This window comes from Alternaria conjuncta (genome assembly GCF_024043145.1).
Source record: "Alternaria conjuncta strain BMP 0040 chromosome Unknown scaffold_2, whole genome shotgun sequence".
NCBI classification, from domain to species: Eukaryota; Fungi; Ascomycota; class Dothideomycetes; order Pleosporales; family Pleosporaceae; genus Alternaria; species Alternaria conjuncta.
In genome coordinates, this window is record NW_026250091.1 from 1,234,986 (window position 1) to 1,258,104 (window position 23,119).

Sequence of the window (23,119 nt, forward strand, 5' to 3'; positions counted from 1 at the left end):
CCAAAGGCCACCGAAACCGATCTTGCCGTATATCCTGCCGATAGCCTGTCCAGCGCCCTCGCCAGCCTTTCTGTCGCTGTTGAGTTTCGAGACCATCACGTCTATTATATGTTAGCTCATCTTCGCGATTCGAGAGTCTTTACACAATGTTCTCAACGTACCTGCGGGATGCGAGACGACTGCACATCCGACACCAGCAATATATCCACCGAGAAAGCTTACACCGGTTTGCTGCAAGGCCCCGTATGACTCCTTTGGCTTACCCAAGAAGCCGTAGATCTGCTTCACTGTCTCTTCGAATGTCGCGAACTTGACCATGGTGTACGGGATTTGACGTGCCCACAGAGGGTACAAGCCCTTGTACAAACCACCAACACCCTCCTCCTTGATCACCTTCGCCCAGCCTTCTCTCAGTGTGTTTGCGAACGGTGGCATGGTAGTCTGCATGCGGACCTTGATTGCTTCCATAGGACATAGCGCGATGTCGGCGAGGAACTCGGCGGAAGCGGAGGCAGCTAGGTATACGACTGTTTGCGGCGCGCCGGGCGCCAGCTTTTCGCCGTACAGGTATTTGAATACCTCGTAAAATCCGTACTTTCCAGCACCTTGCATCGAGTAACCGATGAAGGTTGGTGTCCAGCCGAAGAAGACGCCCCGTAGACCTTCTTTGGAGTAAATCATTTTCCAGGCTTGTGAGTTGGACTTGTAGAGGTTGGAATCGACTTGACGGCGGCATTTCACCTGGAAAACATTAATTAGCAACTGGAAGCCTAATCGACAGCCTGTAAAGTCCCCAGGCCATCACGCGCTCTCTGCAAAAGTATGCGACTTACCAAATCCAGCGGCGTGACCATAGTGTGTGTAGGTCCACACGCGATTATGCCACCCATCGTACACGCCGCAAAATACGAGCCTGAGAAGAGCTCGATCTTTCTCTGCGGCTTCATCGCGTCCAATTTGTTGGCCATTGTGAGTGATTACCGAATTCCAATCGCTTCAATCGCGTTTATGGGCTTGTTTTCGCGTACGGTATGGTAGCTATCGTCGTGTCCGCGCCGGTTGACTGGTATAATCGTTGTCGCGTGCTGCTTCCCAGGATGCTGTCGCAAGCGAAGAAGAGATTGAGGATTTGTACAAAGGATAGACGAACGCTGATTAGAAGAGAGAACGGGAGATCGGATTAGACTACCTAGGCACAAAAGCCGACCGGGGCGCCTTGTTATGACCGCACAGCTTGGATAGTTGGAAAGCTTGTCCGCAGCTTCCGCAATTACCTCGCTATGACGTCGCTGCTGCAGGTGGGACGCGCGACCACCACGCTGACGAAGCCTAGCGTGATGCTTATCGATACATGAACCCCCGACCCTCCGCGCGCGAACTGTCGGGTTTCGCTGCCAACAGCGCAATGAAAATCCCGTTCTGCTATGTTGAATGTCAATCAACTTTGTGATAAATGCGGGGGGAGAGAAATCGTTCCAAATTTCTTCACGTTGACTTTTTACGAACTAAGGTCCGCGACTTACTCGACTGCTCGGGCAGCTTCACGCTGGAGAAACAAGATGTTATTATTTGCGTGATAATCATTGTTATTTGCTGTGTCGTGAAGAGGCTGAAGGTCGTCAAGCGTGATCGTCATACCTGGTCTTTAATATACAGACTCACTCCGTCTAAGTACGCCAAAGCACCACGCTATGCCGCCCAAGCATGAACAATAAAGCAAAGAATGATGAAGAACCGAAGCCAAAACGCCAATGCCAGGGTGCATCACCTGCAGTCCACATGAAGCATCAATCCCTATCAATGACTCCGTCGAAGACCCGGAATGTGCAGGGCTCAAAAACCGTCTGCATATGCTCTCATGCTCTCATGAAACCCATGAATCAATCCCCACCACCCTGAAATCTCGTTGAAATCGTGATTGGCTCATCTGGTAACAATGCGAGCCTCAACTCTTCGCTGAAAGGCCGCTGCTGGCGCCGCCATACCACAAAGAAGCGAAGATAATGAGCGGATGGAGCTGGGTAAATTGCGGGCGGACGGAAGGCCACCCAGCAATTACATGTTGTTATCGTGTATGTTGTCAGTCTCTGAATCACTACCAAAGTCGGAATGATCATAGAGATCTTCCGCTGATAGGCCATCGTCCTGTGGCCATGTCTCTAGCCTTGGCTCTATCTCTCCAGTCCAGTGTGCAATTCGAGAGCTGTCGTTGGTGTCGTCTCTGTATGGATCCAATTCGGGATCCTCGCTATGGATCAGATCGTAGAGCTGCTGAACGAGAAATCGGCAAGTTTCGATGAGAGGAGATAGATGAGGTTTGAGCATGCCGTGATCCTTCTCGTACAGAATGCGCTCCATCATGTCGGTGGCCATCTCGCGGAGTACTCTCCACCTCATTTGCACCAGATCTAGAGGCCATCCTTCGTAGCTCTTGTATAGCTCGCAGACCAGCATATGTGCACCTTTTCGCACACTGTCTTGTGCGTGCAGCAGCAAAGGAGTGGCCCATATGCGGCTTTTCGCGATGATCCATGTGAAAAATATGTGACGGTGCTTTTGTTGAAAGATGGCCGCATTCTTTGTTTGCAGAAGACCGCCAACAAAATCCAGAACCGCCAATCCTCCTGGTACACGGTCATCGTCCATTCTACTGGCTGACGCGACCGCCTTCGAAACCGTTGTCACGATCTTGTAAACGTTGTCCACCATCGGAGAGCTCTCGCAATACGAGAGTGCCGCTTTCACGTAAGAATCGCAGAAAGGGGCTTCGAGGGAGACACCCTCGTAGATGCTCTTCAAAAGATTAGTCTGGACTTGTGGGTCCTGCCAATTGAGCATCGATTTGACAATATCGCCCGGGTGGAAGTGTTCCAACTTTGTCTCATCGAACATTTCCAAGGCCTTGTCTAGAACCGCGATCGCCTTCAGGTCGCTGTCCCAATGGTACAGAACTTGTCGTTCATGGAATGTTAGTGGAAAACTCGAGGTCTCCCGATCCAGCGTAGACAGACGATCGTGCTCGTGGCGAAGAGGTTGCAGACTCGTGTTCGTGCGTGAGAGCAACGCTGATACGAATCCAATGAACCTGTTGTAGATACCCGACTTCTTGCTTATGATTCTCCAGAGATCGGGTTGGTCGTCCTGGAATCTAGCGTACGAGTGCATGCAGAGTAGCCTCAAGCAGAATACCAGGAAGCCATGGTCCAATAGAAGACCGGTTTCCAGATGGCCCATCTCGGCCAGTTGAGTCAGCGTGAGATAGAAATCATCCCAGCCCCGTACGGCCATGTAAGATTCGTCTGCAATGGCACGTAACCTAGCGGTAATCTCTGAAAGTATACCGTTTGTCGGAGTGGAAGATTCAAGATCCATCTCGTTGTCAGCGCCCTCTAGACCGTACAGAGCGGGCTCTTTCTCTCGCAAGACTTTGAGACAGTCAATGAAAAAGCTGCGCATCTGGGACCGCACTTTAGCATGCATGCAGCGAAGAAGCATGTTGAGAAGGGCAATATCGTCGGTAGCGAGTATCTTGAGAACGATATTGCAGCAGATTGAGCATGGAAGGACCGACCGCCGCAGCTGCAGTATCGTCTCGGAGAAGATATCGGCATTTGTATGACGCCAGACGATGTGCCCTAGATGCGCAAGTACTATCTGCAAGGAGTGCTTTTCCTGTAGGAAGTTAGCGTCTCGGACTTAGTAGGTTGAAGATAACATGGCGTACCTGCGTGTGGCCTTCGGAGCAAGAACCGTGGTTGAGTGTACGTGACATAGCATGCAGCTGCCGCACGAACCTTGTATGATTGGGGTCGAAGCGGGAATATTCTCGGATAAACAGCTCGTTGGCAGAATCAACTTCCTTCTGGAGAGTTGGCGGCATGGGAACCTTGAGCGTTTTCCCGTCTGCAGAAGTGACCCACTCACGCTGGTCATCATCCACAGCGGTGCGGCGTTGATAGAAGAGCATATATGCCGAGTATTGTTTTGGTATGCGGTTGTATGAATCGTCCGTGAAGCCTCCGAAAGCTTTGTAAGCAATGTCTGCTGGGTCGAAAGACCCAACACTGCTATCATCAAATTCCACCCAGGTTTGTGCCGTGGTTCCCGTAGGACAAGGTCGCTCACGAATGTAAGAATAGTAATGACCGTGCTCGCAGGTGCCCGTGTGTACGAGCACACCAACAAGATCGAACATATCGGCTTCTTTTGGCTTGCTTGGGTCACTGAGATGGTCGACATGGTATGCGCTAATGTCAATGGTCGGTGGGAACTCGAAATAATCGTAGACCTTCCTACGGCTAAAATCGGCCAGGTCGAATTCGAAGCGCTTAAGGTGGAAGATGAGGTTGTCGGGCACCTCCTTGAAACAGGTCCTGATTTTGTCAGCTTCTTGCTTTACCAAATATACATGCGACTCACCGTTTGACTGCGTCGACGTATTTGCCATCGCACTTCTCGCACTTGTACTTGTTGTCGCCTTCCATGACATCGCCTCTAACAAAAGCCTGGAGACTCTCCTGTAGCGTTGCTTTGCCCAAAACATCGCATTGTATTGCAAAGAAAGGCTCTGATCGTTCCGAGACATGCTCACATTCCTTGGATTTGATCTGATTCAAGGTTTGCCCTCCGTAGAATGAGCGAAATTGCTGCTTGTGCTCGTCCTTGATGAGCTGTCGTTCCCACTGATCGAAGAGGGAATTGTAGAATTCATCTGCGTCCATCTGAACGCTGATGTCTATTGGCATGAGTTCTGAGTTCCTTACGCAAGCTGCAAAGCTCCGGGGATCCGCGGCTTTGCGGAAGGAATGCTGCATGTTCGTGAACAGTCTCTGGGTCTCAAGAAGAAGTTTTTGAGAGCCACTGGCTTCCTGAAGCTCCAAACCGAGAATAAACTTGCGGAAATTGAGGTTCATGAAGAGCTGCGTGAGAAGCGAGTTCGCGTAGCAGATGGCACGAGGGTTGTACAGACCCACATAGCCTGTGCTAGAGCGTATTTCCAAGGAGCGATCGACTGCAAGCGTTGGTATTGCTGGCTCATTCTCCTCGGTCTCTACGTCTGCTGCAAGTTTGACCAGGCTATTGTACGTGCTGCTATCCTCAGCTAGTGCAAGCATGAGATCGTACATCTCATGCCTTGTGTGAGACTCCAGTATGGGAGCAGTGGCTGCGCTGACCACTGCAGTAGAGGAGCTGGGCCATGTCAGTATGTCACTTGACTAAAAGAAGAGAGAGTAAGATGCAAAACTGAGGTGAGGTCAATGCGAACAAGCGAAACATGGAAATGATGTGCGTGACTTACCTCTTCGTAAAGATGTACTTCCTGAAGATCTTTTCCATCAAGTCGCCTGCACCAAGAGGCTTCTTAAAAGACTTGAGTGACAGTATGCAGCACAGTATGAGTTTCGTAAGCCCAAAAACGACGCGGTCGATGTCGTCCCGGCCGACAAATTCCTGATGTTGGTGATCCAAGAGCAGGTCGCTCCAAGATGTTAGGTAAAGTCGGAGTGAAGGTTCGTCCCGTTTGTACTCGTCCTTCGCCCGGAAGACTTGCTCGGCAATGCTGAACAGTTGCTGTGATTGAGCGGGAACGCACAATGAGCCCGGAATGAGCTCGGAAATGACTACCCAGAATTGTGTGGCAATCTCGCCTTTAGTGATCGGACATGTGGATGGAAGGTCGCCGCCGCAGACGGATGTGATCTTCTGAGCGACATGCTCTCGCACAGACTGCCTGGGGTCGCTCAACAGTAGAACCCGGTGGAGTCGCGGAGTTTGAGGATGCTCAACGAACGCTTCCCAGATAACTCGAGAGTGGAGTGAGGCCTCTAGGATAGTGCCGTAACAATCCTGGATTACGGTAGCATCTTCATTTGTTTCCAGTGCCATGCATAGGATCGTCACAAGGCGGTTTCCGAGCTGTGCGCCATCTGAGAAGTAAGCAGCCGAAGCGGCGGGAGAAGGGCGTTCTGCTTAACATGAGCCATGAACCGTGATATAAGACACGCCAGTGTGAAACTTACCTCTAAGGAACTCCAACAGAGCATGCACGAGTACCGCTGCAAGCTGCAGCTCTTGGAAGCTCGAGATGTTGTCGCTGATGAGCCGAGGATTGAGAAGAGCCTCGTTCAACTGGCGTATGGCATGGCCCAGGAACTTCTCGTCCAGATTAGACTTCTAGCTCGTTAGTACAACTGTATCAATAAATATTGTCGGACCAACGCACATGACGGATTTGCTCTGCCAGCCTCGCCTCGAGAGCCAAAGCGGCGTATCTCGCCTGATAAAACTTTCCTGGAGGAAAGAGCTCCTCTGATAGCGCCGCACCGGTCACGACGCTCTCTGCAAAAGCATACCGCGCCGGAAAGAAGCTCAAGTAATCGAATAGCTGCTTGTGTTAGTGAAATGCATCTTGATCTCGAACGGGTACCTACCATCTGACTGATGTTGTCATCAGAGTCCATTAAGGAGAACAGTTCGTCGAAATGCTTGAGTACGGTAGATTCGAACACCGAAGACCCCGTACCCTGTCCGGGCATCGGGCGAGTGACTTCCGCGTCTGGTGCCCTTTGTACTAATAGCTGTCCCCCAAAGTCGACGCCATTAAGCTTCTCGTTCGACATCTCAGTGATGTTGAGCCGCCGACCCTTTGCGAAAAGGTTGATTTTGGTGTATCCCGATACGTGACATAATCTTTGGTAGAGGTCCTTTACTGTATGATCCGCACCCATCATCACGACTTGCCTGTCGTTGCCGCACTGAAACCGGATCGCGATCGCGTCACCGTAAGGTATGTCTGTTTCGTCGACTTTGGAATCTGCTCTCCGACTTCGGTTGAACTCTGGTTTGTGGCGTATCTTCTCCAGCAGTAGTTTCTGAAAGTTAATGATCCTGCGATAACGCTCTTCATTCTCAAGAACCATCTTCTCAGTTGCAGTGACATCCATATTCGATAAGTCTCCATTGGAGGATTGAGCGCGTATGAGCCTGCATGCCGAATGCATCTCCTGCATACATCTTTCCACTAGAACGACATGAGCGGCTTCCACATCTGCTAGCATAACGCCATCGGCTTCGTTGATCTGTACGTAGCGACTGGCAAGAAGACGGGCGGCGCGATCCTCAATAGTGCCTTCCGGTGAGGATAAAACCATGGACCACAGCACGTCTGCACCGGGGATCTGCAACACACCCTTTTCTCCTTGATCAGTCCCCACGAGCTGCCGCTTCATCGGGAAATTATAGTTGGCAACAAATTCGAACATGCCATTCGTGTAAATGCCGGTGTTCATGTGTACCACATGGAAAGAGACAAGTTGTCTGCAGTAGTTGTTGTCCGGGGCGAATTTGAGCGTCTGGGATAATTGCGCCCATGCCAAATCCCTGGTAGTGTTCGATAGCGCACGCGTACCGATTGTGTAGTCCCACAGCTGCTCATACATCTCAACGGGTATGGCTGACCCAGCGCAACAGATCATAAGTGCTAGAAGCTCCAATCTGCAACATAGAGCTGTTTGTTGACGTAGGGATGATTCGGCATTCCTCTCAGTCTCGACAAACCATGCGATCTCATCCAGAATCTTGCGTGTGACATCCTGATTCTTTTGGAAAAAATTCTCGTCTTCAGAAGGGATTGGTGCGGCGAGCGCGTAGATGACTTTTGCGCTTCCAGTCGCTTTCGTCGAATGACTGTAAATGTGATCCGCGCAATCTCTGTAGATGGAATGGCGCTCTTCAACAGAGACATTAGGAGCCAGAGCTGACAGGTAATTAGCAGCCTCGTGATGCAGGTCTAACATGTCTTTGTCCGTATCCGCCTGGCACATTGTGTCGCGGATGATGCGGGTGCAAACATTCCATGGCCTAGCAGTATCTTCTCTCGCAGCATAATCTTCCGGTGATGCTTTCTCCAGGATCTTTGGGCCCAGCTCCCGCAGGAATCGAGTAATATCCACGGTGTAGCTCCTGATAGGCAATTCATAAAGTTTCGTACAAAAGTACAAGTGATCTGCAGGCCTCATCATGTGCATGATTGCTCTAAGCATGGCCAGTGTCGCGGTAACGACACGAGGGTCAGGACTATTGGCAACGGTGTTCCAGATAGCATCCGCTTGGTCATCTGTCCAACGTCTAGTTACGACAAGAAAACCAACGATGTTACCGCTGCGCGCGATCAGTTGCGGGTGTGAGTCGACGCTGACAATGTAGTCAACGACGTTCCCATAAAGCAGAAAGTCGGCTAGATATCGCATGACGGGGTGTTCGCCTGTCGAATCGGGGTTGTTGTACTGTCTCCAGATCTCTACCAACGAAACATCCATCATAGCTATACTCATGACGCGTAGATCCATCTTACCTTTGGTGAGGTATCGGCGCAGAAGCTTGAACTTCCAAGCGTTGGCGACTAAAGCTGGAAAGTACTGAGGCTCATCGCGATACTGGTGTTCGGGTCCAGTACGATCGACTTCGGTCGGAGAAGAAGTAGTCGGCGAATCTACGCTCCTGAAGTCGAGGAATTTGTCCACCAGATCCGATTCGATATCCTTATCCCAGAGACAGAGCTCAAATAATAGCGCGTGAAAGTACTGAATCAAGTCTCGAGCGGAGACAGCATCGGTGGTTCTACTCAAGTCGAAGAGGTCGTCCATGTATTTCTCCAAGAATTGCAATATTCCGCGACAGAACTCGGAGCGATTGGGGTCAGTCGCAGGGCTAGGATCCTGGAACATCGAGCCGCCCAATGAAGTCAGGACCGGGGCGGCAACCAACGCAATCTGGGTTTGCACGTTGAATGGCACGCGGTGGAAGGCCTCGCTGGATAGCCGTAAGATATTTTGGGCACCGTTGGCAGCCATAAAATCCTTTTGTAACAATCCGATCATTTTGCGAACATCGACAGAATATTCTTTGCTCACCATAGCGAACACAGGTGCCTTGTCCGGGCGAAGAATGGTATACCAGTTTCGCATATGCTTCTGACTAAGAAGAGGCAAAGAATATATCTCGCCGGGACGAGGTTGGGAGAGTAGCCATACGTCGGCGAGGAGGAGAAGGGAGCATGCCCTGATGTAGGCACTGAGGAAAGCGTAGAACATGTCGCCCGCACGACGATCATCCAAATGGTGGCTAAACGTAGCCCTGCGTGAGAGCAAATTGTGCACCAGTCCAGCGAGGTCGTCCCAAAACATGGCCTTGCTCGTATAGAAACCGTGTAAGTCTACCTGGGGGCCAGGCTCGGGTAGATCGGTCAGCCATTGCGAAATGCTGGGAAAGAAGTGGGGATCGATGTCGTTGTCAACTGGAACATTTTAGTATCGCAGGCGTTTAGTGGATGTGAGACATGACTTACCTCCTTGAACGTGGTTGGCCAGGTCGCGAACAACCGTGGAGTAACTCCCGTGGTGTGCGTAGGGGAACCGGCGAAAATAATCTTCTGCGTCCACCTGCACGGAGAAGGCGTCTGCTTCATCGTCGTCGTCTATTATCATGATGGGCGGACTCCCGCGCTCGTCCTCGGAACTAGTAATGAGTATTGGAGACTGGCCCGGGGTAGGAGAAGCAGCCTCGAGGAAGTTGTCAGGATTGGTGTAGTCCTCATCTCCACCGTGTACCGGAGAAGAGGGCGGGTGTGAGCGTATTGTCATTTCTACCTGCTTTTCCGAGGGCGACATGGCGGTGTTGACGGGAGTTTGTGGGTCGGTAGGCATAGCGCATAGACTGTTGCTCCCGCTGTGTAGGCGGGGGCGTTTGCGGGTGAAGCTTGCGTCGGCGTCTTCAATCGAGTCGCGGCGCGGCGGCGAGGCAGAGGCGGTGGTTGGCGGCTCGTCTGCAGCGACAGGCTGCACTGTGTCGTTGTCCGGCGCGGTCATGACGGTAGAGGGCAGGTGGTGCTGTTTGCGAAAGGACTAGGCGTGGCCGGCGACTGTTAACACGCGTGCAGGCAGGTGAGGCCAGGCAGAGGCAAGCAGTTCCCCAGTACAGGCAACAGCAGCAGCTCCCAGCCTTAGTGACCGATAGCCCCGCGCGGCGGCAGGGAAAACGCGGGGGGATTGGGTCTCATTAGCGTCAGCGACTGCAACACAGTGAATTGAGGGTATGCGCTCCGAAGGAAACGGTTCCAGTTGGTAGGCAGAGCTTCAGATATTCGGACGCGTAGCTGAGAAACCCCACTATCGTCATCCTGGTTCGTTCCCGCTGTGGAGCTAGCGTGCCGCTAGCGAGGGTGCGCTAAGCCTTATCCGTCCAAGAGCGAGAAATCCTCCTTCTAATGCAAGGCACGCCGGTCTACTCCACCTTACAAGTCTCACTTATCTAGACTGAGTACTGACAAGGCTTCGGGCGCACTTCGGTCAGCTTGAAAACTACTTTTGCTGTTTCGACGTTGACGACGTGACCATCACCACGGTCAGTGGTACTAGGAAGAAGGGTCAGAGAGCACACAATTCGTCATGGCCCCTGCGACGAAACAAACCGCGAAGGCCAATGCAAAACCTGTGTTCAAGACATCGTCGCCATTTTCTGAGACGCAGTGGTGGGTGGTACTATGCTTCAACCCACGAGCTATGCTGATTTGTACAGGCCCGAGATCACACGCGAGGACGAAGAAGTCATATTAGAATTGCTATCCAAGTAGGTACGCAGAGAGGAGCTTCATGAACCCGCGCTCGCCGATTTCTGACAGTTGCATCACAAGTTCTCCCAATTCGGTCATTAACAATTCCATAGTCTTATCACGCCTTTAGGTGACCATCGCAGAACCTATATCCACCCATCCAAAGGCAAGAAGCGCAAACGTAACACCAAGGCAAACGAGGATGGCCCCGAGAACACACCCCCATCACCGGAAATTGGCAATCACTTGCTCGTTGGCATCAACAGTGTCACTCGGCATCTAGAGGCCTTGGCCGCAGAAAACGCTCCGATTACAGCACCTGTTTCGTATCCTGAGTCTACTCTAGAGGGCACCAAAGAAAAACCCCCGACGACAGACTGTTCCAAAGAATCTCTCAGACCTTTGAGCATGGTCATACTAACACACCCCAAGCCCTCATTATCACCCGCACATGCCCACTTCCCAACGCTGGTCCACTTGTCGGCTCTCTCCCCATCATCTGCTGCTTCGGCCACATCCGAGACAGCTACACGACTCATTCCATTGCAGACAACAGCGGATACCCGGCTCGCGTCTAGCTTACACGTTCCCCGCGTAGGTGCCTTGGGAATTTACACAGGTGCGCCGGGAGCGAAATCATTGGAGCTATACGTCCGCGAGCACATTGGGCTGACAGAGTGCAAGTGGGTCGGCGAGGCTATGAGCGCAGAGTGGAAGGGATTGAATGTCAATAGCGAGATCCCTGGCTCAAAGTAGGTCACAATATAAGGGCAAAGATAATATTGGGTTCTTTGGTATAGAAATATTTCGACGCTCGTGAGGGATCAACAAAACGCCTGCAATGCACATTCTTCAAGTTCAATAGCTGCTCCTGGTAGATCAGTGATTGTTCGAAGAAAAAAGAGTACTGCGCTCATCCCAGGAAGTTCTGGACAGCACCTCCGACGTTCTGAAGATCTAGCAAGAACGTGTCATGGCCGAATAAGCTCTTCTCCTCTCCAAGCTCGATGTGCGTGACGTTCTTGTTGCCAGTGCGCTTGAGTGTCGTTGCAATTTCCTTTTGCTGCCAAGCAGGGAAAAGAATATCACTGGCGACACCTAGAACAAGAGTTGGAGTATTCGCGAGTGGCTTCAGACCTGCCACGAGGTCGGCCGGTGGTTCGTTTCCGTCAGTCTGAGCTACAGCATCGATGTCGGCGGGCTGCTCCTTCTCCTCATAGGGCTGATCAGGCAAAGTCAGACTGCAGACGTCGCTGCTGGTGTCGGATGTGATATCATGGCCGTCCAAGTATGCCTGCATTTTACCGCTGTTCGCCTTGCGCACCTCGTTGATGCGGTTACGGTGCTCTTGTCCCAGATCGAATAGATCCATAGCCTTCGAAACGTAGAGCAAGCTGTTTGGATCGTACTCCAGACACCATTTTTCTCCCGCATGATCGAGGTATGTTTCAATGAGGAAGTCGGGGCAGAGAGCAGGTGGTCGCGAAGGATCGGCACGCCGGCGGCCAAATCGCTGCTCCCATTCGGGACCACTCCGATACGTGACTGTAGCGATTTCTCGGGCAAGCTTCATACCGCCGTGTGGAGGAATGCCGTCATAGTAAAAACCGCGAGCCCAGTTGGGGTCCATCATGAGTACTAGTTGCACGTCAACGATTGCGCATGGCTGACCTAGAGTGTTTGTACTGACCTTGCCGCTGAGTGTGTCTCATGGCGATACTGTATGGGTGGCTGCGCGCACATCCGCTGATGCTAACGAGACGGCCCACTCGTTCCGGGAAAAGCGTTCCAGCTGCCAGACTCTGCATGCCACCCATGCTCGATCCTACACTCGCGTACAGCTTCTGTATGCCGAGGTTATCCAGTAGTCGGAACTGCGCGCGTACCATGTCCTCCATTGTAAGAATCGGAAATCGAGTCGCGTAACGCTCGCCGTTCGCGGGGTCGATCGAAGAAGGCCCAGTCGAGCCGTAGCAGCCTCCAATGACATTTGTGCAGATGACGAAATACTTGTTGGTGTCTAGAGGCTTCCCAGGCCCAATGAACTTCTCCCACCACCCTGGCTTCGTATTCGTCTCTGTGCTGTGGGCATGACTAGATGCGGATAATCCAGTGTGCAGCAAGATGGCATTGCTCTTGTTGGAGTCCAGCTGCCCCCACGTTTCATATGCGATGTTGAACTCTGGCAGTATGCCGCCCCAGTCGAGCAGAATAGGCTGGGTCGAATGGAAGTTTAGCGTGTGTCCGGAGGTATACGAGGGCTCGGGCCCTGAGGACGCTCGTTTTCTTGAGAGAGACGCAGAGCGAGATTCGTGCGCGTCGAGGCATGGGAAGGATAGGGCGGGGTTTGAAGATTCGACTTCTTGGGCGGCAGCGGCGTGTTGGGCTTTCCGTGGTGTCTGCTGGTGCAGCTGTCTAGTAGCTTGGTTCGACTGCTGCCTCGCGAACAGCAGCGAAGTCTGAGATGGTCTCTTGGCGAAGCATCGAGTAGTGGTTGCGGTTCGTGATGCTCGCGCGCTGGCGAACAAACTACGGGGAACGCTCATGGCTGTAGCAGTTGCCCAGATGAAGCGCGTATCAAGGGCAGAGGTATGCGAGGGTGGAGACAGTACAGAGACACCATGATGACGCTATATTCACGATTACAAACGGGCTGGACCGTTGACGGACCCGTCGCGCGGAAACTGATGGGAATGCGACGATGTCGGATCCAATGACGTCGCGGGGAAATTGCGTGCTTCCCTCGCACGATGCCCGTCCTGCCAGCCTTCTTTAGGTAAGCACCCGCCTCTACGAAGACCTCGGGAACATCACGCCAAAAGACACCGTGCGCAACATGACCGAATCGAGAGATATCGAACGGGGAAGCACATGTCGGTCCCCAGCGGAGATGTTCGGCGGCATAGCTTCTTGCGCATCACGCCTCGAGACCGCTCCTTGAACGAACCAAACGACAACTAAGCAGAACGCAAGGTGCAACTTGAGCTCCTACACCCATTCGCATTTTGCTAGGACCTACCTACATTTGGGGCGTTCATCAATGTCTGCAGTGCTTTTGCCGCACAGAACTTGAGGAGCACAAGAAATGTGCTAGCATGCAGTAAGATTCGAGAGCACCTGTATGTAGGCTCGCGATCGAGATATACCATCCAAGTATTGTCTTGGATCGCCTACATCATCAGGAACGAGATAACCCGAGCAGTATGCATTGTAGTTTGGTTGATTCGAAGAGTACCAAGGTAGAATGTTCGGGCCTTGGAAACATCATGTCGAACTTAGGGCGATCGATCGAGCTCTTACGACAAGAACCGTGCACGTCTTCTAATGGGAAAAGGAGGTGCAGGGCGTGACCGCCATGACATGTTAGTTATTGAGTTGCAACAAGGGTCGCTTGTGATGGCGAGATAGCGTAGCCGGCTCGTGACTCTAAGCGCCGTGCAAATGGGTGCTCAGGTGGTGTTGTACTGTGCCTAAGGCGTACACGGTGCATCTCTGCGTGACAGGTGATGGCGGCTGAAGATACATGGAAGGAAAACTGGACCGCTCCGTGCTACGCAGCACTCGAGGGTGCGGGTCTCAGCCATTGGTTTTGCGCTTGTTGGTGTCGAAGGAACCACGGCGGTTTGGCGTTCGCAAAGACAATACAATGGCATGAAACATGATGGCCTGCGCCAGACCCCTTGGGACGTTTGACGACGAGCGTCTAATTATGGACTGCACGCAAGACCGTAGACGCAGCACAGGAGATTTACCATGCAGACTAGGCTCAGTCGTCTCAAGTGCATATGCAGGGATGGTGATGTGAAGCTTGGAAATGGACGTCTGAGGTTGCCAGGGCTGAGAGATGTCTTGGCTGGCCGCCGGCGTCACTCAGTCGCGCCTGCCCACTCGAAACCTCCGCAGACCTCCTTCCCTTCGTTCCAGCGTGACTGCCGCCATATTTGCGCCCCGTTGGACGACATCGATACCCGTCCGCTGCCCCTGCCGTTCTGCCATTCGCTGCTACACAGAGAGCGCCGTGCCGTCTAGGGAACGCCATACCGCTTCCGAAGTCTGCAAGACCGCCGTCATGGACTCGTCAGACTACTTCACACCCGTCCGGGAAGACCGAGATGCCCCAGGGCCGCCGACTGAAGACTCTGACACCGACATGGCCGCCTCTGCCACCGCTACAGCCTCGTCCTCGCGCTCCACCATGTACACATCACCACACCCGCGCAAGCCCGGCCGCATGTCTCGATCGGGAGCACCACGGCCCATACTCACACCCAACAGCCCCCTGAGCTCGACGATACCGCACAATCTCCTCCCCTCTGCGCCCGCCTCACCGCCTACGCCTGCGCCGAGTCCGACACCGACCCAGCGGGTGCCCGACTGGAGCACCGCCGCCGAACACGAAGATGGAGACATCAAGAGCATACGGGCGCAGTTTGGCGACATGAACAGAGCCGAGCGGATGCGCCTGCTGGGCGAGCTGCTCAATTTGTGCGACAGCCAGGAGCTCAGCTTTGTTGCCGAATTCGTCAGTCCTAGATTGAAGAAGGACCCCTTCATGGTTCTGCCTACCGAACTCTGCTTAAGAGTGCGTTTTGTATACATTCCCCGTATAGTCTCGATCGCTGACACATCGCACAGATTCTGGAATGTGTAGACGACCCCACTACCCTCGCTCGGGCATCGCAGGTATCCAAGAAGTGGCGCGAACTCGTCAATGACGACAGCGCCTGGCGGTTACTGTGCCAGAAGTACTCCTTCAGGGCTCTGTCGAGAGAAGAAAGAATTGAGGAAGACGACACAACCGACGAGATGGAGGACACCGACTCAAAGTCATGGTGGCAGAACGACGAGCGCGCACCGAGGGTAGAGGACGTCACTACGAGAGAACACCTTGAAGTCGGCCCGTCCAACGGCGGTGCTGATGGTCTGCGGACGCAGAGCCTGGACCGAGCCGCGAAGAGGAAACCTTCACAACGAAAGCAACAAGCAACCACATACCGGTCGCATTTCAAGCAGCGGTACATGGTTGAGACGGCGTGGCGGAATGGAGGAGTGTGCGATGCGCGGCAGATTACTCCGGATCAGGGCGTAGTAACCAGTCTACACCTGACCAACAAGTACATTGTGGTTGCACTTGACAACGCGAAGATCCACGTCTTCGATACTGTCGGCGACCATCAGAAGACGCTCCAGGGACACGTCATGGGTGTATGGGCTATGGTGCCTTGGGGCGACCTTCTAGTCAGCGGTGGATGCGATCGCGATGTGCGCGTCTGGAATCTTGCAACTGGGTAAGTTGTTCTGCCGTCTCCCCCATGATAGCAACTAACAGAGGTTGTCAGCTTTCCCCAGTTCACTCTGCGCGGTCATACTTCGACTGTGCGATGCTTGAAGATGTCCGATGCGAACACGGCTATATCAGGCTCAAGGGATACCACACTGCGCATCTGGGATCTCAAGAAGGGCCTATGCAAGCATGTACTCATTGGTCACCAGGCTAGCGTCCGATGCCTCGAAATACACGGTGACATCGTTGTGTCCGGCAGCTACGACACCACAGCCAAGATTTGGAGCATATCCGAGGGCAAGTGCCTGCGCACACTCACTGGCCACTTTAGTCAGATATATGCCATCGCCTTTGACGGGAAGAAGATTGCAACAGGCAGTCTGGACACCAGTGTCCGGATATGGGATCCCAATGATGGGTAAGTCCGCTCGCGTGCCACAACATTATCGAAATTAACTCTCTCGTGTAGCAAATGCCTCGCTGTACTACAGGGCCACACCTCGCTTGTCGGGCAGCTTCAGATGCGTGACGACATTCTTGTAACTGGTGGATCAGACGGCTCGGTCCGCGTGTGGAGCCTCGCAACGTACCAGGCTATTCATCGACTAGCTGCCCACGACAACAGCGTTACGAGTCTACAATTCGACAACACCAGGATTGTCAGCGGTGGCAGCGATGGTCGCGTCAAGGTCTGGGATCTAAAGACCGGTGTCCCCGTCCGAGAGCTAAGCAGCCCTGCCGAGGCCGTTTGGAGGGTGGTGTTTGAGGAAGAGAAGGCCGTCATAATGGCCAGCAGGGGCGGTCGGACAATCATGGAGGTAAGCTTGAAGCACGCAATTACTATTACCACAACATACTAATCCGTCTAGGTGTGGGACTTCTCGCCCCCTGCCGAAGAGGACTTCGACTCCCGATCCTCTACACCAGCGAGCATGCCCGATCATCTCGCCGAATACAACCGGCCGCGGTCCGCCATACTTCCTGCAACTTCACCGCTCGTGCAGGATACAGGCGCTGGCGACGTTACCATGGGCGACGCAAGCGATTCATAATACAACAATAGACTTGCAGAGCACTAGCAGTGCAGTAAAGGCCGTTAGGCGCTGTCACTCCATCGCCGCCGGAGCTCGCATCCAGGGCCTCGACAATAGCTGGAGGCTTCCACACGGGGAGGTCCGGTAGAAACCGATATGGACAGCACTAGTCGAGTTACAAGGCCTACATCCGAGCATCCACCACCAGCGTGGAGCGGTATCTCCGGACTCACGATGAGCCCATCCGCGTTTACAAACGTGATAACGAACCGACCGATTTGTTGTTCGATTATAGCTCCATGGCCGGTCACGCACACCTGAGACCATATGGTTGGCATCCGTAATGGGGAATTGAAATGTGCGAAAGATCGATGAACAGCTTGCATATGGGGCGTCTTGTTGCATCCACAGCCCATATCTGGTATATAACAGGAAGAGCTTGGATTTGTTTGGACTTTTGTTTCTTCGAAAATGTATGCATGATATAGGAGCGTGGGCTTTTGAATGACTTGGGGCCGGATAAAGGCAGGGGAGTTCAATGTGAATAGAATGTCAATACTCTTCAAATAATCCAATGTGTTCGGAAGGTTGTGTATGTATTAAGCTTCACTGAATGGATCGAAAGGTAACATCTCGATACCTTGTTAGCCAGACAAATCCTGTACTCAGCCTCCCGTAATGATGCTTGAACTTGAAATTATAATATCTCCCGTTGATTTTGCAATGAAAGACCGACTATTTACAAACGCGCGATACTCAAGACTGCCCAAAGTGCTTACTGTTGAACTGATCAACAATTTCTCTTGCAGCTTTGACAATCTCCACAGCCCCAGGCGAATCCGAGTGGCAGCACATCGAGACCTCGTGGTCCCCTATAGGAAGTTGCAGCTCCTCGCCGGTAACAGCCGTGACAGTTGCAGTTTCTACCTGACTCTGAATGTGCTTTCTCGCCTCTTCTGGAAGCCAAGGTCTGCACACAGTCAGCATTGCACTCAATGGAAGCATACGCATGCAACATACCTCTTCTTACGGTCGATTACCAAGGTCTTGTCCTTGTTGTACTTGACATCTCCGTAAAGCTCTGCTACGAACGGCAATCCAAGCTCTTTCGCAACCTCTTCGTGCAGAGTTCCCGCAAGACCAAATACTGTTGTTCCTTTGGGCACACCAGCATAAACTGCACGGCACACTTCCCTGTCCCGATACATCATCCCGTACAATACGCCATGGGGCTTGACATGATGTAAGGGCACATCTTCTGCATCCAAAAACGCTTTCAACGCGCCGACTTGGTAGCGAACAGCGGCTGTCAGTTCTTCCGGCGACATTTTGATCTCGCGTCGGCCGAAGCCTTGAATGTCCGGGAGGCCAGGATGTGCACCGATTTTGATGTTGTGCTTTTTGCAGGCCAATACTGTCTGGTGCATAATCAATGGGTCCCTGATTACTTGTCGTCAGTAGAGTGGAATTGAAGATATTGATACAAGGGTTTCACGTACCCAGCGTGGAAACCACAGGCTATGTTTGCATGGTCAATAAGTGGAATTAACTCATCATCTGGCCCGCATTTGAAGTTTCCGTATCCTTCACCCAGATCCACGTTGATCTTTACAGGATGCTTGATAGCTGGCATTGTAGACCCTTGTACGAAGAAATTCGTTAGCTGGTGAGAGTGAAGCACTACGGTTGGAGTACGAAGTGTCTTGCGTTGGTTCTCGAGTAGGTCATCAGATGCGCGTGTAGTGGTAGCGGAGAGAGTTGGAGTAGTTGGAGTAATCCGCTCGGACCGGAGGTCATGCTTTCATACCATTCCAAAGTCATACTCGGCGTTATCCCGCAATGGTCGAACTTTCCCCACAGCTGTTAAACGCGCTGCACGCGTAGCGTCATCCTCCAATCCATGGATGCTTGTTATCGACCCCGCCTCTCGAACGTCGGCGGTGACGTCTGCATCACCGGAGACACCCCGGGAGAAAGTCGACGCGTTTGGTAAAGCACCAATGACAACGCCTTCGCTCTAACGGGTGGAGGTAAGATATCGGCGCGAAAGGGGAATGGCGGAAAGGTGGGGTCATTCAACCTGCCTCCAACTATGGAACTCATAGAAAGAGCCGGTTCGTGAATGATTTGGATACGGTGATTGCGTTCGCGTACCATTTGCTCCAATGTCTGACATGCAAAAACTACGAGTTCTGTTGATTGCGAATAGAGGCGAGATCGCGGTATGTGGCGCTGACGCCGCGGAATTGTCCCGTTATCGATAACAGCCCCCGACTGACATTGTGGGTATAGGTACGCATCACCAGAACAGCCAAAAGACTCGGTATCAAAACCATCGCCATCTATTCAGAAGCCGATGCCGCATCGCAACATGTCCGAGATGCCGATGAAGCAGTTTTGCTACCAGGAAGCAACGCGACTGCATATACTGATGAGGCAGCCGTACTGCGCATAGCCAAGGAAAGGGGCGCGCAAGCAATTATACCTGGATATGGGTTCCTGTCAGAGAACGCCCATTTCGCGCGTCTGGTCGGTGATGCAGGTCTCATATGGGTCGGGCCATCATCGGACGCCATCGATGCCTTTGGTGTTAAGCACACCGCACGAGATCTGGCGGAAAAGGCTCATGTTCCCATCGTACCCGGGACGAAAGGCCTAGTCGAGAACGAAGAGGTGGCAGCAAAGGAAGCCGAGCGTATTGGATTTCCTGTCATGTTGAAAGCGACCGGGGGCGGCGGTGGTACGTCAAATTCGTTCATAACCCACGTGTGAGATACATGCCATCGTCTAACATCGACATTTAGGAATGGGACTCATTACTTGCAACAATGCCGAAGAGGTTCGCGACGGCTTTCGAATGGTGCAATCTAGAGGAGAAACGCTGTTCAAGAACCCCGGAGTTTTTATCGAGGCCTTCTATCCTGCCTCTCACCACATTGAAGTCCAGGTGTTCGGTAATGGCCAGGGTCAAGCCATCCATTTCGGCGAACGCGAATGTTCCATCCAAAGACGACATCAGAAGGTCATTGAAGAATGTCCAAGCCCGTTTGTAGAGAGGCATCTCGAGCTGCGAAAGAAGCTGGGTGAGGCTGCGGTACGCCTCGCCGAGTCGATCAAATATGGATCTGCTGGCACCATCGAGTATCTCGTCGATGACAAGTCGGGCGATTTCTTCTTTCTGGAGATGAATACTCGACTTCAGGTTGAGCACGGCATCACGGAGCTTTGCTATGATGTCGACCTGGTAGAACTTATGCTGAAGCAAGCAGATGCGCAATTAGCAGGCAATCATGGGCTCGATGGCAAGACGTTGAAAGCTATGCAACCCTCAGGGCCGAGAGGATCGGCTATCGAAGCTCGTGTTTACGCCGAGAATCCACTAAGAGATTACGCACCCTCGCCTGGACTGCTGCAAAAGGTGACCTGGAAAGATGTCCCGGGCAGTCGAGTCGATACGTGGGTCTTCACCGGAGTTCGCATTACTCCCAATTATGGTGCGACACTCTTTCTCCTTCTCTGTACAGGACACGTGAATCCTGCATTGATATCAGAGCCCTGATAGAGTAAGCAAGTTCCTTACTGACGACGACCAGATCCTTTGATAGCGAAAGCCATGGTCCATTCTCCATCCAGAGATGAGGCAATCGCGTCAATGAGCGAGCTGCTCACCCAATCTACCATTTGCGGCCCACCTACCAACCTCGAATTTCTCGCCAATATACTGGACGATTCGCGCTTCAGAAACGGCAACACCATGACCAGCTTCCTCACAGACTTCAAGTACTCGCCTCAAGCTATCGACGTGATTTCGGCGGGAGCATACACTTTAATTCAAGACCTTCCCGGGCGGCCAACAGTTGGTAAAGGTGTACCTCATTCTGGACCTATGGACCCAATCGCATTTCAGATCGCGAACATGCTCGTGGGAAACCCGCGATCAAAGGAAGCGCTGGAACTCACGCTGAGTGGACCGGAACTGAGGTTTGTCGGCCCGGCTATTGTCGCGCTGTGTGGAGCTCCTATGGAAGCATTCTTGGACGAAGAGACCTTTCCTATGTGGACAAGCGTAAAGATCGAAGCTGGTCAGAAGCTTAAGATTGGGAAGACGACAGGTGGGGGTTGTCGCTCATATCTCGCAGTCTTTGGAGGATTCCCGTCTGTTGCGGAATACTTTGGCTCGAAGTCGACATCGCCGCTCGTAGCGATTGGAGGCTACCAGGGCCGGGCGCTGGCACCAAGCGATCTGTTACAGACGGTGGGAGAGCTTCCAGACGCTTTCACTAGCGTTTCACTCCCAGAAAAGCTGCGACCCATCTACAAGTCAAGCTGGGAAATAACAGCGATGGTTGGACCCCACGACGAAGGCTACTTCGATCCGAAGTTCATCGAGGAGATATACAAGACTGAGTGGAAGGTATCTCACAATGCATCGCGGAGCGGAATTCGTCTGGTGGGGCCGGTTCCGAAATGGGCCCGTAAAGATGGCGGCGAAGGAGGCGCGCATCCAAGCAATCTCATCGAGTACGGCTATCCACTGGGTACCTTGAACTGGACTGGAGACGATCCGTGTATCTTCCCTGTGGACTGCCCAAACTTCGGAGGGTTTACCAGCTCTACCACGGTCGTCAAGGCCGACTGGTGGAAGCTAGGTCAGCTCAAAGCGGGGAATACTGTGAAGTATGTCCGGGCTGGTCTCGATGATGCACTGAAAAAGAGAAAGAGGAACGACAGCTTCTTAGATTCAGTTGAGCAAGCCATCAGCGGCGAACGCGACTTTGAAGGCATTGAAAAGATGCAAGGTGCACACTGCAACTTCCACGAAGGAGATATCGGAAAGGCTGTCATTTGGGAGAAAGAGCAGAACAATAGCACTCCACAAGTCAGATATCGTCAAGGAGGTGACGACCATATCCTGATCGAATACGGGAATGAGAATTTCGATCTCAATCACCGCTGCCGCGTCACTGCTTTGGAGAACGCATTGCACTCAGACTCCACTCCCGAGCTCATCAAGTCCAACCTGTATAACACCGTGGGGTGCTGCACATCGCTTCTCCTCCACTACAACGGTGCCAAGCTCCCTCGATCAGAGCTCATTGCGCACCTTCAGTCCATCGAATCAAATCTCGGCGACTTGAGAAGCACCAAAGTCCCTACCCGCGTTTTCAGGCTTCCAATCTCATTCGAATCGAAACTCCAAGACGAAGCAACTCAACGCTACATGACTAACCAGCGGCCTCACGCACCGTACCTACCCGATAATCTCGCATTCGTCGCAAAGAACAACGCTTTCACGCCACAGCAGCTGAAGGACATATACCTCACGGGCCAATTCATGGCCGTAGTTGTCGGCTTCTTCTGCGGTAACACTGTATCGCTGCCCGTAGATCCGCGCCAACGCCTCTCCGCTCCAAAGATGAACCCAAGTCGCGTTTTCACACCCGAAGGCACAGTTGGATGGGCCGGCTCCTGCATGTCGATATACCCCGTTGACTCACCTGGTGGGTATCAGATGACCGGCCGAACGGTACCCTGCTGGGATTACTATTCCTACAAACCCGGGTTCGGCACAAAGCCCTGGATTTTCCGCGACTTCGACATCTTGACCTTCTACCAGGTCAGTGAGAAGGAGCTCGATGATCTACTAGGCAAATTCCGAGCAGGAAAGTACCAATGGGAGTACGACGACGTGGAGTTCGATATGGCGCAGCACAACGAGCTTCTAGAGAAGACGAGCGATGAAGTCAGGAAGATCAGGGAGAAGCAAGCGGTTGCCCAGGAAGAGATGACGAAAGCCGAGAACGAGAGTCTGGAACGCTGGAGGAAGGAAAAGGCTGAGAGTCAGGTCGACGAAGGGACCGTGGAGAAGCTGCTGGATGATCCGGATATCGTTGGGGTTGAGGCGCCCGTCGACGCGAACGTGTGGAAGGTAGAAGTTAGCGAGGGTGATGAGATTGGAGATGAGAGTGTGGTAAGTGACTTCGCGTGGCTGTTCATCTGGCATTGCTAATATGATATAGATCGTCATTCTTGAAGCGATGAAGCTGGAGATTGCGGTCAAGACGCCAGACACGCTGGCAAAAGCGGGCAAGTTAAAGGTTGAGAAGGTTTTGGTGAAACCAGGAGATACTGTGACAGCTGGAGGACATTTGGCACTGTTACGCAAGAGCTAGCTGGGGAATGTAGTTCATT

At 52.6% G+C, this 23,119-nt stretch overlaps 6 protein-coding genes across 6 annotated transcripts; 3 read left to right on the forward strand and 3 right to left on the reverse strand.

The window, feature by feature from the left end:
• Nucleotides 1-2,055: 2,055 nt before the first annotated feature.
• On the reverse strand, nt 2,056-9,866 carry J4E85_001531 (uncharacterized protein; the record flags this gene model as incomplete). The annotated part of the gene is made up of 8 exons (XM_051465816.1): nt 2,056-3,672; nt 3,725-4,373; nt 4,420-5,190; nt 5,300-5,966; nt 6,021-6,174; nt 6,224-6,385; nt 6,432-9,295; nt 9,347-9,866. The coding sequence occupies 8 exons, from the start codon at nt 9,864-9,866 to the stop codon at nt 2,056-2,058; spliced, it is 7,404 nt and encodes a 2,467-aa protein (XP_051330373.1).
• A 579-nt stretch (nt 9,867-10,445) lies between these two features.
• Nucleotides 10,446-11,365, forward strand: J4E85_001532 (uncharacterized protein; the record flags this gene model as incomplete). Its single annotated transcript, XM_051465817.1, has 3 exons — nt 10,446-10,528; nt 10,576-10,626; nt 10,753-11,365. 3 exons carry the CDS (start codon nt 10,446-10,448, stop codon nt 11,363-11,365), a joined length of 747 nt encoding a protein of 248 aa, XP_051330374.1.
• A 157-nt stretch (nt 11,366-11,522) lies between these two features.
• On the reverse strand, nt 11,523-13,155 carry J4E85_001533 (uncharacterized protein; the record flags this gene model as incomplete). Its single annotated transcript, XM_051465818.1, has 2 exons — nt 11,523-12,247; nt 12,300-13,155. The coding sequence occupies 2 exons, from the start codon at nt 13,153-13,155 to the stop codon at nt 11,523-11,525; spliced, it is 1,581 nt and encodes a 526-aa protein (XP_051330375.1).
• Nucleotides 13,156-14,678: 1,523 nt separating this feature from the next.
• Nucleotides 14,679-16,945, forward strand: J4E85_001534 (uncharacterized protein; the record flags this gene model as incomplete). Its single annotated transcript, XM_051465819.1, has 5 exons — nt 14,679-15,191; nt 15,245-15,897; nt 15,949-16,311; nt 16,363-16,711; nt 16,763-16,945. 5 exons carry the CDS (start codon nt 14,679-14,681, stop codon nt 16,943-16,945), a joined length of 2,061 nt encoding a protein of 686 aa, XP_051330376.1.
• A 738-nt stretch (nt 16,946-17,683) lies between these two features.
• On the reverse strand, nt 17,684-18,560 carry J4E85_001535 (uncharacterized protein; the record flags this gene model as incomplete). Its single annotated transcript, XM_051465820.1, has 3 exons — nt 17,684-17,897; nt 17,948-18,367; nt 18,427-18,560. The coding sequence occupies 3 exons, from the start codon at nt 18,558-18,560 to the stop codon at nt 17,684-17,686; spliced, it is 768 nt and encodes a 255-aa protein (XP_051330377.1).
• Nucleotides 18,561-19,092: 532 nt separating this feature from the next.
• On the forward strand, nt 19,093-23,100 carry J4E85_001536 (uncharacterized protein; the record flags this gene model as incomplete). Its single annotated transcript, XM_051465821.1, has 5 exons — nt 19,093-19,149; nt 19,220-19,667; nt 19,732-20,421; nt 20,521-22,898; nt 22,948-23,100. The coding sequence occupies 5 exons, from the start codon at nt 19,093-19,095 to the stop codon at nt 23,098-23,100; spliced, it is 3,726 nt and encodes a 1,241-aa protein (XP_051330378.1).
• Nucleotides 23,101-23,119: the final 19 nt, after the last annotated feature.